Source organism: Dendrobates tinctorius, unplaced genomic scaffold, assembly GCF_039654945.1.
Source record: "Dendrobates tinctorius isolate UK_male_01 unplaced genomic scaffold, ASM3965494v1 ptg000257l, whole genome shotgun sequence".
Classification (NCBI taxonomy): Eukaryota; Metazoa; Chordata; class Amphibia; order Anura; family Dendrobatidae; genus Dendrobates; species Dendrobates tinctorius.
Window position 1 is genome coordinate 7,247,977 of NW_027361924.1, and position 16,947 is coordinate 7,264,923.

Here is a 16,947-nt window from a genome sequence, read left to right on the forward strand (position 1 = left end):
ACAAGAATATAACTACTATAATACTGCCCCCTATGTACAAGAATATAACTACTATAATACTGCCCCTATGTACAAGAATATAACTACTATAATACTGCCCCCTATGTACAAGAATATAACTACTATAATACTGCCCCCTATGTACAAGAATATAACTACTATAATACTGTCCCCTATGTACAAGAATATAACTACTATAATACTGCCTCTTATGTACAAGAATATAACTACTATAATACTGCACCTGTGTACAAGAATATAACTACTATAATACTGCTCCCTATGTACAAGAATATAACTACTATAATACTGCCCCCTATGTACAAGAATATAACTACTATAATACTGCCCTCTATGTACAAGAATATAACTACTATAATACTGCCCCCTATGTACAAGAATATAACTACTATAATACTGCCCTCTATGTACAAGAATATAACTACTATAATACTGCCCCTATGTACAAGAATATAACTACTACAATACTGCCCCCTATGTACAAGAATATAACTACTATAATACTGCCCCTATGTACAAGAATATAACTACTATAATACTGCCCCTATGTACAAGAATATAACTACTATAATACTGCCTCTTATGTACAAGAATATAACTACTATAATACTGCTCCTGTGTACAAGAATATAACTACTACAATACTGCCCCCTATGTACAAGAATATAACTACTATAATACTGCACCTGTGTACAAGAATATAACTACTATAATACTGCTCCCTATGTACAAGAATATAACTACTATAATACTGCCCCCTATGTACAAGAATATAACTACTATAATACTGCCCTCTATGTACAAGAATATAACTACTATAATACTGCCCCCTATGTACAAGAATATAACTACTATAATACTGCCCTCTATGTACAAGAATATAACTACTATAATACTGCCCCTATGTACAAGAATATAACTACTACAATACTGCCCCCTATGTACAAGAATATAACTACTATAATACTGCCCCTATGTACAAGAATATAACTACTATAATACTGCCCCTATGTACAAGAATATAACTACTATAATACTGCCTCTTATGTACAAGAATATAACTACTATAATACTGCTCCTGTGTACAAGAATATAACTACTACAATACTGCCCCCTATGTACAAGAATATAACTACTATAATACTGCCCCTATGTACAAGAATATAACTACTATAATACTGCCCCCTATGTACAAGAATATAACTACTATAATACTGCCCCCTATGTACAAGAATATAACTACTATAATACTGCCCCCTATGTGCAAGAATATAACTACTATAATACTGCCCCCTATGTACAAGAATATAACTACTATAATACTGCCCCCTATGTCCAAGAATATAACTACTATAACACTGTCCCCTATGTGCAAGAATATAACTACTATATTACTGCCCCTATGTACAAGAATATAACTACTATAATACTGCCCCCTATGTACAAGAATATAACTACTATAATACTGCCCCTATGTACAAGAATATAACTACTATAATACTGCCCCCTATGTACAAGAATATAACTACTATAATACTGCCCCCTATGTACAAGAATATAACTACTATAATACTGTCCCCTATGTACAAGAATATAACTACTATAATACTGTCCCCTATGTACAAGAATATAACTACTATAATACTGCCCCCTATGTACAAGAATATAACTACTATAATACTGCCCCCTATGTACAAGAATATAACTACTATAATACTGCCTCTTATGTACAAGAATATAACTACTATAATACTGCCCCTATGTACAAGAATATAACTACTATAATACTGCCCCCTATATACAAGAATATAACTACTATAATACTGCCTCTTATGTACAAGAATATAACTACTATAATACTGCCCCTATGTACAAGAATATAACTACTACAATACTGCCCCCTATGTACAAGAATATAACTACTATAATACTGCCCCTATGTACAAGAATATAACTACTATAATACTGCCCCCTATGTACAAGAATATAACTACTATAATACTGCCCCTATGTACAAGAATATAACTACTATAATACTGCCTCTTATGTACAAGAATATAACTACTATAATACTGCTCCTTTGTACAAGAATATAACTACTATAATACTGCTCCCTATGTACAAGAATATAACTACTATAATACTGCCCTCTATGTACAAGAATATAACTACTATAATACTGCCCCTATGTACAAGAATATAACTACTATAATACTGCCCCTATGTACAAGAATATAACTACTATAATACTGCCCCTATGTACAAGAATATAACTACTATAATACTGCCTCTTATGTACAAGAATATAACTACTATAATACTGCCCCTATGTACAAGAATATAACTACTATAATACTGCCTCTTAGGTACAAGAATATAACTACTATAATACTGCTCCTGTGTACAAGAATATAACTACTATAATACTGCCCCCTATGTACAAGAATATAACTACTATAATACTGCCCCTATGTACAAGAATATAACTACTATAATACTGCCCCTATGTACAAGAATATAACTACTATAATACTGCTCCTGTGTACAAGAATATAACTACTATAATACTGCCCCCTATGTACAAGAATATAACTACTATAATACTGCCCCTATGTACAAGAATATAACTACTATAATACTGCCCCTATGTACAAGAATATAACTACTATAATACTGCCTCTTATGTACAATAATATAACTACTATAATACTGCACCTGTGTACAAGAATATAACTACTATAATACTGCTCCCTATGTACAAGAATATAACTACTATAATACTGCCCCCTATGTACAAGAATATAACTGCTATAATACTGCCCCTATGTACAAGAATATAACTACTATAATACTGCCTCTTATGTACAAGAATATAACTACTATAATACTGCTCCTGTGTACAAGAATATAACTACTATAATACTGCTCCCTATGTACAAGAATATAACTACTGGACAGATCCAGCACGGTAAAGTGACATAACAGCCAGAGAGGTGTGGACAGGATGTTGATTGCGGTGGATATTCTGGATGTGCCGCCAGTAACGATGTAATAACTATTGATGTCACTGATGACATCACCACTCTCATCTGGGCCCTGATGGAATGAATCCTAGCACCTGTCTCCATCTAGTGGCCATTTCTGGAACATCATGAAATCGAAGACATACATATTGTAAAGAAGATATTATGTAATATAATGTTACAGACACGATGATGTGTAATTTATTGGAACAAACATTAGGTTAGGGGTCGTCACTACAGGGAAGGTGGGCAACATGATTGTTCCCTGGGATGCCCACAGTTTGGGGTTAAGGATGCTGAGCTATGAGGTGCTGTTTGTGTCTGTCCCTAAGTCAGTCTTTGTCCAGTTCTCCCATGTTGGTACCAGAATCAAGCCACGTTGCTCCCTTGAATAGTAGGTAGTAGGCGTTGCTGCTCACGGGGGGCTTGTTGGGGTCCGACTGAACCTGCTCCGGCTTCTGGGAACTGAATGGAAACGGGCCAGAATCCAGAATCCGAGCGTCCAGCTCCGCCAGAATCTGCAGGGAATACTTCAGCTCCTGCTCGCTGCAAGGGAAAGAGACCGAAGTTGGAGATTGGGGCGCTCTAAATAGGGCATGCTGAGAGTTGTAGTGCTAGCGACCACTGTTGGGGAGATGGCAGCACTTACTTGTACATGGTGAATAGCGTGGGGATGTCGTAGTCGCGCAGGAGCAGCAGAGTTGGTAGCCAGCCCTCGGCGAGACCCTGCGAGGCGTGAAATCCTGATAAGAGAGTTGAGAGATAACTAGGCTGTCCATCTTCAGGGATGATTTTTTTTTTTTTTTTTTTTTAAATAAATGCACATTTTTGGGTCTAAAACATTATTTTACATTTGGGTTTCATTTAAAAAAATTGCGCCTTTTGCCTTCTTTAGCAGAATGAGTTAACTGAAAAACCATCAGTGAGCTCTATCTGACAGCTTGAAAAAGTGATGGAGGGGCCATGGCTTGAGAAAGGCCAGTAGTTAGTGGAGGGCATGCCCAAAAATTAGCCAGTATAGGCCATAGAAACTTCATGGGGCAAAAAGATGAGGCAGTGGAAGGGGTGCAGCCTGTAAAACAGTTTGGCGGTGCACTACATGACACTATTTTAAGAAGCCGGAGAGTATTTTTAAACGTTTTGGGGTGCTGCTGTTTCGCCCCTTCTAGGCTGCTTCATGGACACACAGTGATTGTGGTATCCATGGCAACCAAACAGTTCATAGTTTATCTTTTCAAACTGCTCCTAACTGATTTTTGACTGTTAGGTTGCCATGGGCAACAGTAATATTTCTTTGTAACATTTGATGGATGTGTTGTTGCTCATAGCAACCAGTCCAGTACAATCTGATTGGCTCCTGCTGTTTTGTTCAGGACTCAATATCCTAAATCCTAAAATGAATGTGGAAGATATCATCGCGCAGGAGACCCCGAGTGTGCGATTCCTGGTCCCTTATATATAGCGCTGACAGCTCGCTGGTAATGTCCTGGAGATTAGTGGAGATTTGGGATGTGACGGAGCCGCAGCACAATAACTGGGTACTGCCATTACGTCACGCCAGTCGAGAGGACACATGAGAGGACTGGTGTGAAAACTGAGGAACTTGGCTAAGAAATCACTGTGAGACAGATACAAAGCCACAAATCCCCTGTGAAGACAGGAACACGAACATTGTCATACCTGCAACCACCACCAGGGGGGCTAGGACTCCATGACCACAGTATACAGTGCGCTCCCCTTAGTGGTGGCTGCAGGCAGGTGAAGGTTTGGCTTGTGACCTTACTATAGTCATGTCCTGGGGGGAAAATGGGCTGTGCAGAGACACCCTACATGATTGATAGATCTCTGCCATGAACATAGCTTTGATGGAATGGGAATAGTTCTCATTATAGAGACCAAGCTAAGGTATGTGTTACGCACCTGTGTCTTGGTATTAAGACACCATGTTTCTGAGTCCTATTTATCTGTTCCTGGTCTCCAGTTCACTTGCAGCTTCCAGGACCTTGTCTACCTATTCCCAGTCTCCTGCCACATGTGGCTTCCAGGACATCTACTATCCACCGGCGACCTTGGCTAAATGTTCCCATTCTCCTGCCGCAGGCAGCTTCCAGGACCTCTTCAATCCACCTACGAGAACCACTACTTTGGCTACCTATTCCCAGTCTCCTGTCTGCCTGCGGCTTCCAAGAAGTCTCGTGTCCTCCTGTGGCTTCCAGGACCTCGGCTATCTATTCCCAGTCTCCTGACCGCCTGTGGATTCCAGGACATTTCCTTTCCACCTGCAGCTTCCAGGATGTCTCCTTTCCACCTGCGGGTTCCCGTACCTTGGCTACCTGTTCCCAGTCTCCTGTCTGGCTTCCAAAACATCTCCTGTTCACCTGTGGCTTCCAGGACGTCTTCTTTCCACCTGCTGCTTCCAGAACCTTGGCTAACTATTCCTAGTCTCCTGTCCACCTGCGGCTTCCAGGACATCTCCTGTCTAGCTGTGACTTCCAGGACCTCGGCAACCTGTCTCTGGTCTCCTGTCCACCTGCAGCTTCCAGGACTTCAGCTAACTACTCTCCATCTCGTACCTGCCTGCGGCTTTCAGGAAGTCTCCTGTCCACCTGTGGCTTCCAGGAGCTCGGCTACCTATTCCCAGTCTCCTGGCCCCCTGTGGCTTCTAGTTTGTCTCCTGTCCACCTGCAGCTTTCAGGATGTCTCCTATCCACCTGCGGCTTCCAGGACCTCGGCAACCTGTTCCCGTGCTCCTATGCACGTGCGGCTTCCAGGACCTTAGCTACTTATTCCCAGCCTCCTGCAAGCCTGTGTGTGAGCAAAGTGACGAGTTCCCTTTAAGCAGCCCCTGTGATTTTTGTGCCGGCTTTCATTCACATATCTGCTCTTGAGCTCTCCGCAGCTGTCCACGGATGTCTCGCTTACGCAAACCATAAAGCCATCCAGGATTTTTGTGGCTGCTGGCCCGGGTGAGGCTAACATTCTTGGCAGGCAGGGGCTGGATCAAAAAGCTGTACTTAAGCTTCACAGCTACAGGTCTACACGGACTGTAAATCCGTAGGATTCTCTACAGTCCGAGCTCAGGCTAGTAACCTGGCACCTCCTTGTGGAGTAAGCCCTGCAAGGGTCCCGTTGATTCCTGTTTGAACTTTTGGCTCACACATAAGAGTTGTTCAGAATACCAAGTATGGCAAATGAAAAAAATAGCTTTGTTTGTGAGGGATCGAGTATCGGGGGAGGCAGGTGGCCAGCGCCTGATGTTACACATACCTGGATGGAATCCCACCACCAGATCGGGCCTGGCCGCTCTTGCGTTTTCCACCACTGTTTCCCAGAAGATGTGATATAGGCTCTTGTACCCGCTCACGTACACTTTACCCCGTGGTCCATAGGCTGTCAATGGAGGCCTCATCGCTGGACCATCCACCACTTCCGGCCCGATCATGACGACTTCTAGACCCTGGTTTCTGGGAAACATTTTAGCAAGCTCATCGTAGTCTGTGGCTCTAATATTCAAGGTTTCTATGTGAGAAGCCCCCACTATGTGGACAGTGACCGGCCCACTGCAAGGGTCAACGCAGAAGGTATTAATAGCAAAACCTATTGTCACTGGCCTGGAGAAGAAATCTGTGGTCAAACGTTTGACGGAGTCCCGGAGCTCCCTGGTTTCTGGCTTTGGCTTTCCTGCATTGGACCACAAGATTCCCATATAGTGTCCGGCCATAATGGCGTCCAGTTTTTCCTCCAAATTTTCTTGCATTGCAAACCAGTCATCCCAAGACTTTATATTCATGAAGCATTTAGTCCAAGGAGAAGTGGGAAAAGGGATGTCACCTGTGGGAAACGTACAGTAGTTGTCAGTGGTATCCAGTGTTAAGGCGAAGTTATCTTAAGGACATTGTAGACTGGTGGTTTCCATCCCGAAGACCATGTTATAGCAAGAACAATGTAGACCCGAGGTCTACAACCTTACAGTAAGACCATGTTATAACGAGGACATTGTAGACCAGAAGTCTCCATCCTGAAGACAATTTGGTCATGAGGACATCATAGACCGGTGGTCTCCATCCTGAAGACTAAACTATAATAAGGGCATGTAAACCGGTAGTCTCCATCCTGAAGACTATGTTATTAAAAGGACATTGTAGATCAATGGTCACCAATCTGTAGCATTTCAGCAATTGGCCAAATAAAATATACTGAGGGTAGTACTGACTGAAATGCTGGACAGCCACAAGATGGAGAAAACTAGACTACAATGTCCTCATGACAACAAAGTTTTCAGGTTGCGGACCATTGGTCTACGATGTCCTAATGACTACATAGTCTTCAGGTTGTGGACCACTGGTTAATGATGTCCCTGTGACAACATAGCCTTCAGACTGGAGACCACTGGTCGATGATGTCCTTGTGATAACGTATTCTTCAAATTGTGGACCACTGGTCTCCAATGTCCTTGCCTTGTGACAACAATAAATAAAGTTTAAAAGTACAAAAAAAACTTTCATTCTTTGATGACCTGTAAATATCAGCCACTCCACGAGCCTGTCGACGGCGGCCACCTTCAGCTTCCTGCAGAACTTCTTATGTATCGGCCAGTTTTCCCTCTGACACTCTGAAGAACAGTAGTAGACGTTCTGGCACCTAGGAGGAGGCAAATAATAAGCGGTTTCTGGAAAGTAGATTTTCTGGGGTCCTCTGGTGTATCCAATATATTCCAGTTGGCCAAGGTTTTGAGTGTGATGACTCATCCATCATGGGACGTCTGTGATCTGACTATGGATGTGGATCTCTTTAGATACCTTACATGAACCCGTGTGGCACCTTGTGTATATGTGCCTAAGGTGGTCATCACTACTGGATATCCTGTTTTTGTGTCAGGGTCTTCTGATTAAGGTGTGAACGGAGCTGTTCTGGTTGGGCGGTGATAAAAGGAACATACCTCTTACAGCGCCTCATGGTTCGTGGATCGGGAAGTCGAGATGGCAGCTTCTTGCACTGCGCACAGAACTTGTAGGTATCTTCCATCTTCCGAAACATCTCGGCATACGTCCGAATACCAAAGTTTATGGCGAGACTCTTGCCCTCAACAGCGGACCTGGCCAGAGGAAAAAGAAGAAATGCATGCACTAGACGTGACCATAAAGATGGCTGCGGGTGGACGACGGAGGACGCATGGGCACCTGTACTCGTTCATGCTCTTCATGTTCAGCTTCTGCAGGATGACGTTGGACAGACCCGGGACGTTGCTGTCCATGGCCATAAACCCGAGGGAGTCGGTGTAGTAACTGCTGGTTGCCACAGAGGGCGCCACGCTCTTCTTCTTGGAGGGCTTCTTCTTAAATGAGACTTTCTTCTGAGACATCTTGACCAAGTGATGGACGACTGTCAGGAAGAAAGAAGACGCTGACGTATTACCTCCATATAGTACCTAGACCTATAGAGATTGTAAGGACTAAGGACACCTTCCTCTTATACACAGATTATAAAGACACCTAACCATTATACACAGATTATAAAGACACCTAACTATTATACAGAGATTATATGTTCTCCTAAATATTATGCAGATTATAAGGACACCTAACTATAATATAGAGATTATAAGGACACCTATCTCTACAGAGATTATAAGGATTCCTAACTATTATATAGAGATTATTAGGATTTCTAACTATTATACAGAGATTATAAAGACATCTAACTAATATACAGAGATTATAAGGACACCTCTCTATTATACATAGATTATAAGGACGCCTAACTGTTATACAGAGATTATAAGGACTCCTAACTATTATACAGGGATTATAAGGACACCTATCCTATTATACAGAGATTTGAAGGACTCCTAACTATTATACAGAGATAATAAGGGCACCTAACTATTATACAGAGATTATAAGGACTCCTAACTATTATACAGAGATTATAAGGACACCTAACTATTATATAGAGATTATAAAGACACCTAACTATTATACAGAGATTATAAGGACTCCTAACTGTTATACAAAGATTATAAGGACACCTAACTATTATACAGAGATTATAAAGACACCTAACTATTATACAGAGATTATAAGGACGCCAAACTATTATATAGAGATTATAAAGACACCTAACTATTATACAGAGATTATAAAGACACCTAACTATTATACAGATATTATAAGGACACCTAACTGTTATACAGAGATTATAAGGACACCTAACTATTATACAGCGATTATAAGGACGCCTAACTATTATACAGAGATTATAAGGACTCCTAACTAATATACAGAGATTATAAGGACGCCTAACTATTATACAGAGATTATAAGGACTCCTAACTATTATACAGAGATTATTAGGGCACCTAACTATTATACAGAGATTATAAGGACACCTAACTACTATACAGAGATTATAAGGACTCCTAACTATTATACAGAGATTATAAGGACTCCTAACTATTAAACAGAGATTATAAGGACTCCTAACTATTATACAGAGATTATTAGGGCACCTAACTATTATACAGATATTATAAGGACACCTAACTGTTATACAGAGATTATAAGGACACCTAACTATTATACAGAGATTATTAGGGCACCTAACTATTATACAGAGATTATAAGGACTCCTAACTATTATACAGAGATTATTAGGGCACCTAACTATTATACAGAGATTATAAGGACACCTAACTACTATACAGAGATTATAAGGACTCCTAACTATTATACAGAGATTATAAGGACTCCTAACTATTATACAGAGATTATAAGGACGCCTAACTATTATACAGAGATTATTAGGGCACCTAACTATTATACAGATATTATAAGGACTCCTAACTATTATACAGAGATTATAAGGACTCCTAACTATTATACAGAGATTATTAGGGCACCTAACTATTATACAGATATTATAAGGACACCTAACTGTTATACAGAGATTATAAGGACACCTAACTATTATACAGCGATTATAAGGACGCCTAACTATTATACAGAGATTATAAGGACTCCTAACTATTATACAGAGATTATTAGGGCACCTAACTATTATACAGAGATTATAAGGACTCCTAACTATTATACAGAGATTATAAGGACTCCTAACTATTATACAGAGATTATTAGGGCACCTAACTATTATACAGATATTATAAGGACTCCTAACTATTATACAGAGATTATAAGGACTCCTAACTATTATACAGAGATTATTAGGGCACCTAACTATTATACAGATATTATAAGGACACCTAACTGTTATACAGAGATTATAAGGACACCTAACTATTATACAGCGATTATAAGGACGCCTAACTATTATACAGAGATTATAAGGACTCCTAACTAATATACAGAGATTATAAGGACGCCTAACTATTATACAGAGATTATAAGGACACCTAACTATTATACAGAGATTATAAGGACACCTGACTACTATACAGAGATTATAAGGACTCCTAACTATTATACAGAGATTATAAGGACTCCTAACTATTAAACAGAGATTATAAGGACTCCTAACTATTATACAGAGATTATTAGGGCACCTAACTATTATACAGAGATTATAAGGACTCCTAACTATTATACAGAGATTATAAGGACGCCTAACTATTATACAGAGATTATAAGGACGCCTAACTATTATACAGAGATTATAAGGACTCCTAACTATTATACAGAGATTATTAGGGCACTTACCTCTTATACAGAGATTATAAAATCACTGAACTGTTATGTGCAGACAGTACCAGTATCTACCTCCGTATTGTTCATACCCCACCTGATCCTACAGTTAGATTCTTGTGATGTGATTGGCTGCAGCCCCAGACGCACGCAGTCATTGATCTGCCGACACTCATCACTGTCACTCAGCCGCCACCAGATACGTCTGTCTATAATTAACCACTTCCCGCAGAGTCCAGAAATCTCCAGAGGAGGTGACAGACGGGATTGGAGCCTCTAATATGGGGGTCACCCCCGAGAGCGACCTTTATACTTCTGTCTCATTGTCACCTTCATCCCAGCACATCTCACTAATCCTAAAATATACAAAGCGGCCCCAGCTGCTAATACACAGTAACCCAGGACAGCACCTGTCAGACAGAGTCATATACAGAGAGACAGTCTCCTAATGTGCAGATATCACAGCAGGAATCCTCCCAATACACAGATACAGGGACACTGATCTCCTCCAAATACACAGATACAGGACACCGATCTCCTCCTGATACACAGATACAGGGACACCGATCTCCTCCTAATACACAGATACAGGACACCGATCTCCTCCCAATACACAGATACAGGGACACCGATCTCCTCCTGATACACAGATACAGGGACCCCGATCTCCTCCCAATACACAGATACAGGACACCGATCTCCAGATTCAGGGACACCGATCTCCTCCCGATACACAGATACAGGACACCGATCTCCTCCCAATACACAGATACAGGACACCGATCTCCTCCCAATACACAGATACAGGACACCGATCTCCTCCCAATACACAGATACAGGACACCGATCTCCTCCCAATACACAGATACAGGACACCGATCTCCTCCCAATACACAGATACAGGACACTGATCTCCTCCCAATACACAGATACAGGGACACTGATCTCCTCCTAATACACAGATACAGGATACCGATCACAGGATGTGATGGTATGATATGCTATGTGGATGTCATTTTGTGTATATTTCTATTTCACTTGTTTTCATAGTGTTTTTCTTGATGCCCTGTGGGTCTACAGCCTGATTGTGTCTGTCTCTTGATGACCCCCTGTAGTGCATTAATCCCCAAGGCTCATTTGTTCTCCTCTGGGAGGCCTGGAAACCGCCCCAACCTGTTTGACTACCCCGGACACAAGGAAGGGGGTGGGGAGAACAGGAGCTGGGCAAGTCAGTTCCTGTTTGGAGTGGATCATGTAAAGACTGCACTTCAGAGAGAAGGACCCATTTTTATCCTCTGGTGCTAGTTTTGGAATCTCGTCTCCCTGGACATTTTATCCTGTTACTGGACTACATTCTTGTTCTGGACTATTGTATCCTCAGTGTGGTGGGTTGTTTATGGACCTTCTAATTTTGGCTTTAATAAAGGTCTTGGGATTGTTCACCCTTCCCTCGCTCTGTTGATTGTGTGCTATCGGAGAAGGACCCCGTGACACAGGACACCGATCTCCTCCAAATACACAGATACAGGGACACTGATCTCCTCCAAATATACAGATACAGGACACCGATCTCCTCCAAATACACAGATACAGGACACCGATCTCCTCCCAATACACAGATTCAGGGACACCGATCTCCTCCCGATACACAGATACCGAGACACTGATCTCCTCCCAATACACAGATACAGGGACACTGATCTCCCAATACTTAGAGACCGGGACTGGACACTGATCTCCTCCCAATACACAGATACCGGGACACTGATCTCCTCCCAATACACAGATGCAGGGACACCGATCTCCTCCCAATACACAGATACCGGGACTGGACACCGATCACCTCCCAATACACAGATACCGGGACTGGACACCGATCACCTACCAATACACAGGGATACAGGGATTCCGAACTCTTCCTGATACACAGATACAGGGACCCTGATCTCCTCCTGATACACAGATACAGGGACACCGATCTCCTCCCGATACACAGATTCAGGGACACCGATCTCCTCCTGATACACAGATACAGGGACCCCGATCTCCTCCTGATACACAGATACAGGGACCCCGATCTCTCCCAATACACAGATACAGGGACACCAATCTCCTCCCAATACACAGATACAGGGACACCGATCTCCCAATACACAGATACAGGGCACCGATCTCCTCCTAATACACAGATACAGGGCACCGATCTCCTCCTGATACACAGATACAGGGACCCCGATCTCCTCCTGATACACAGATACAGGACACTGATCTCCTCCCAATACACAGATACAGGGCACCGATCTCCTCCCGATACACAGATACAGGGATACCGATCTCCTCCCAATACACAGATACAGGGATACTGATCTCCTCCCAATACACAGATAGAGGGACACCGATCTCCTCCCAATACACAGATACAGGGCACCGATCTCCTCCTAATACACAGATACAGGGCACTGATCTCCTGATACACAGATACAGGGACACCGATCTCCTTCCGATACACAGATACAGGGACCCCGATCTCCTCCTAATACACAGATACAGGGACCCTGATCTCCTCCCGATACACAAATACAGGGACCCCGATCTCCTCCTAATACACAGATACAAGGACCCCGATCTCCTCCTGATACACAGATACAGGACACTGATCTCCTCCCAATACACAGATACAGGGACAGTGATCTCCTCCTAATACACAGATACAGGGACCCCGATCTCCTCCCGATACACAGATACAGGGACCCCGATCTCCTCCCAATACTCAGATACAGGGCACTGATCTCCTCCCGATACACAGATACAGGGATACCGATCTCCTCCCAATACACAGATACAGGGATACTGATCTCCTCCCAATACACAGATAGAGGGACACCGATCTCCTCCCAATACACAGATACAGGGCACCGATCTCCTCCTAATACACAGATACAGGGCACTGATCTCCTGATACACAGATACAGGGACCCCGATCTCCTCCCTATACACAAATACAGGGACCCCGATCTCCTCCTGATACACAGATACAGGGACACCGATCTCCTCCCGATACACAGATACAGGGACCCCGATCTTCTCCCGATACACAGATACAGGGCACCGATCTCCTCCTGATACACAGATACAGGGCACCGATCTCCTCCCGATACACAGATACAGGGCACTGATCTCCTCCTGATACACAGATACAGGGACCCTGATCTCCTCCTAATACACAGATACAGGGCACCGATCTCCTCCCGATACGCAGATACAGGGACACCGATCTCCTCCTGATACACAGATACAGGGCACTGATCTCCTGATACACAGAAACAGGGACACCGATCTCCTTCCGATACACAGATACAGGGACCCCGATCTCCTCCTAATACACAGATACAGGGACCCCGATCTCCTCCCTATACACAAATACAGGGACCCTGATCTCCTCCTGATACACAGATACAGGGACACCGATCTCCTCCCGATACACAGATACAGGGCACTGATCTCCTCCTGATACACAGATACAGGGACCCTGATCTCCTCCTAATACACAGATACAGGGACACCGATCTCCTCCCAATACACAGATATAGGGACCCCGATCTCCTCCCAATACACAGATAAAGGGACCCCGATCTCCTCCCAATACACAGATAAAGGGACCCCGATCTCCTCCCAATACACAGATAAAGGGACCCCGATCTCCTCCTGATACACAGATACAGGGCACCGATCTCCTCCTAATACAGAAATACAGGGACACCGATCTCCTACTACACAGATACAGGGACCCCGATCTCCTCCTGATACACAGATACAGGGACCCCGATCTCCTCCTGATACACAGATACAGGGCACTGATCTCCTCCTGATACACAGATAAAGGGACACCAATCTCCTCCCAATACACAGATACAGGGCACCGATCTCCTCCCAATACAAAGATAAAGGTACACCGATCTCCTAATACACAGATACTGGGACACCGGTCATCTTCCAATACACAAATACTTCGACAACGATCTCCTCCTAATACAGAGATTCCAGGACACCGATCTCCTAATACAGAGATATCGGGACACCGATCTTCTCTTGATACATAGATACGGACACACCGATCTTCTCCTAATACACAGATAACGGGACACTGATCTTCTAGTACACAGATACAGGGACTCCGATCTTCTAATACACAGATACCGGGACACTGATCTCCTCCCAATACACAGATACTGGGACACCAATTACCCCTTTGTACGTAGATACCGGGACACCGGGGTCCGCACTAGCCTCTTTATAGTGACACATATGCAATTTGTTTCTATTGAGACTATTGGGGTCTCAGATAACAAGCCTCTGACAGCAGTGATAACGGGGTGGGAGCTGCTCTGCGGACCCCCGTCATCCTGTCCTCGGGTTTGCTGGCGTTTATGTGCGTGTGACATCTCCATTACATGTGCTAAATATATGTTTACATTCTGGCTCCATATTTAGGATCTGATCACAGACGATGAGGTCACCGGACCCCTACACAGGTGGTCTCGGGTTCTCCACAGTCCTGAATACCCGGGGTGGGGGGCTCTCAGCTGCTGCCCCTTATGTACAAGGATCTATAGAATTGCTGACTATTCCTGGGGTAATGACAGGAGGCTCCTCACATTGTGGTTGGACTTCTGCTTTCTGTCAGTGAATGGGAACATTGTCAGCCATTGCCATCCCGAGGCCGGAGCCCCTCATACAGGGAAACAGAGAGAAAGGGAAAGTGGGAGAGAAAGAGAGAGCGAGGATGACAGAGCGAGGGGAAGAAGGAAAGAGAGAAAGAAAGAGAGAAAGAAAGAAAGAAAGAAAGAAAGAAAGAAAGAAAGAAAGAAAGAAAGAAAGAAAGAAAGAAAGAAAGAAAGAAAAAGAAAATTCAAGAGAAAGTGCGAGGCTGACAGAGCATAGAACGAGAGAGAAAGAAAGAGAGAAAAAGAAAAGGAAGAGAAAGAAAGAAAAGAGAGAGAGAGAGAAAGGCTGAGAGAAAGACAGAATGAGGGAAAGAAGGAAAGCAAAAGACAAAGAAAGATAGAGAGAAAGAAAATTCAAGAGAAAGTGCGAGTGTGAGAGAGCATAGAACGAGAGAGAACAAAAGAGAGAGAAAGAATGCAATACAGAGAAACAATGATGGAAATAATCAAATAAAGTCATACATTGAATTGATAGAGTGACAAAGGCTCTTTCCCAAAACTGTCCTGTACATGGCGGCCATGGAATAAAGACAATTCTTCACTTTTTTTTTTTTTTACATGGGAATACTGCCGCTCTTCATTGTACTTTACAGTCCAGTGGCCGGAACTCAGTGACACCCGCAAGATTGGATGATGCTGCTTTATCATCCTAATTTCTGGCATTATAGACATATAGAAAGAAAGTAGACAGATAGATAGATAATAGATAGATGATAGATAGATAATAGATAGAAAGATAATAGATAATAAATAGATGATAGATAATAGATAGATAATAGAGATTGATAGATATAGATGATAGACAGACAGACAGACAGATAGATAGATAGACAGACAGACAGACAGACAGACAGATAGATTAATAGATAGATAGATAATAGATAGAAAGATAATAGATAATAAATAGATGATAGATAATAGATAATAGAGATTGATAGATATAAATAGATAGATGATAGACAGACAGACAGATAGATAGATAGACAGACAGATAGATAATAGATAGATAGATAATAGATAGAAAGATAATAGATAATAAATAGATGATAGCTAGATAGATAGATAGATAGATAGATAGATAGATAGATAGATAGGCAGATCAATCCTGGTTTCGGTCACCCGGCTCTAGGGGTTACCTGCTCTCCGATGGTCTGCGGCGTCTAACTGGGGTCTTGAGATGCTGGGTCTCCAGTGATCTGCCCTTCTATCTCCCCCCCCCATCCCGCACATCAGAACCTGCTCAGCTGCCAATATTTAGTATGACCTGTCTCTCTATAAATGTCATGTCTGCACACAGGTTGATAAATGGACGGGGTTAACCCTTTATTTACCTCCTACTACACCGGACCATCCCCGGACTAAGCTGCTTCATACCGGAATCTGCTCTGTGATCCGACAATCTAGAAAATGTGGCATCATACAATCAGAAGCCGAGAATCAGGAATGAGCCGGATTTATCCAGAGTATCCGATCACCCAGCAT

General features: G+C 42.6%; 1 protein-coding gene across 2 annotated transcripts in view; it reads right to left on the reverse strand.

Moving 5' to 3' along the window:
* Window positions 1-3,191: 3,191 nt before the first annotated feature.
* The window catches only part of MSS51 (MSS51 mitochondrial translational activator), a 117,261-nt gene continuing 103,505 nt past the window's right edge, over window positions 3,192-16,947 (reverse strand). For both annotated transcript variants that reach the window (XM_073558595.1, XM_073558594.1), the window contains exons 2-7: window positions 8,225-8,426; window positions 7,984-8,139; window positions 7,561-7,685; window positions 6,312-6,875; window positions 3,694-3,787; window positions 3,192-3,590 (exon numbers count right to left, since the gene is read on the reverse strand). In XM_073558595.1, the coding sequence (XP_073414696.1) occupies window positions 3,377-3,590; window positions 3,694-3,787; window positions 6,312-6,875; window positions 7,561-7,685; window positions 7,984-8,139; window positions 8,225-8,406 (1,335 nt within the window). In that variant the 5' untranslated portion in view covers window positions 8,407-8,426 and the 3' untranslated portion in view covers window positions 3,192-3,376. The remainder of the gene's footprint in view (window positions 3,591-3,693; window positions 3,788-6,311; window positions 6,876-7,560; window positions 7,686-7,983; window positions 8,140-8,224; window positions 8,427-16,947) is intronic.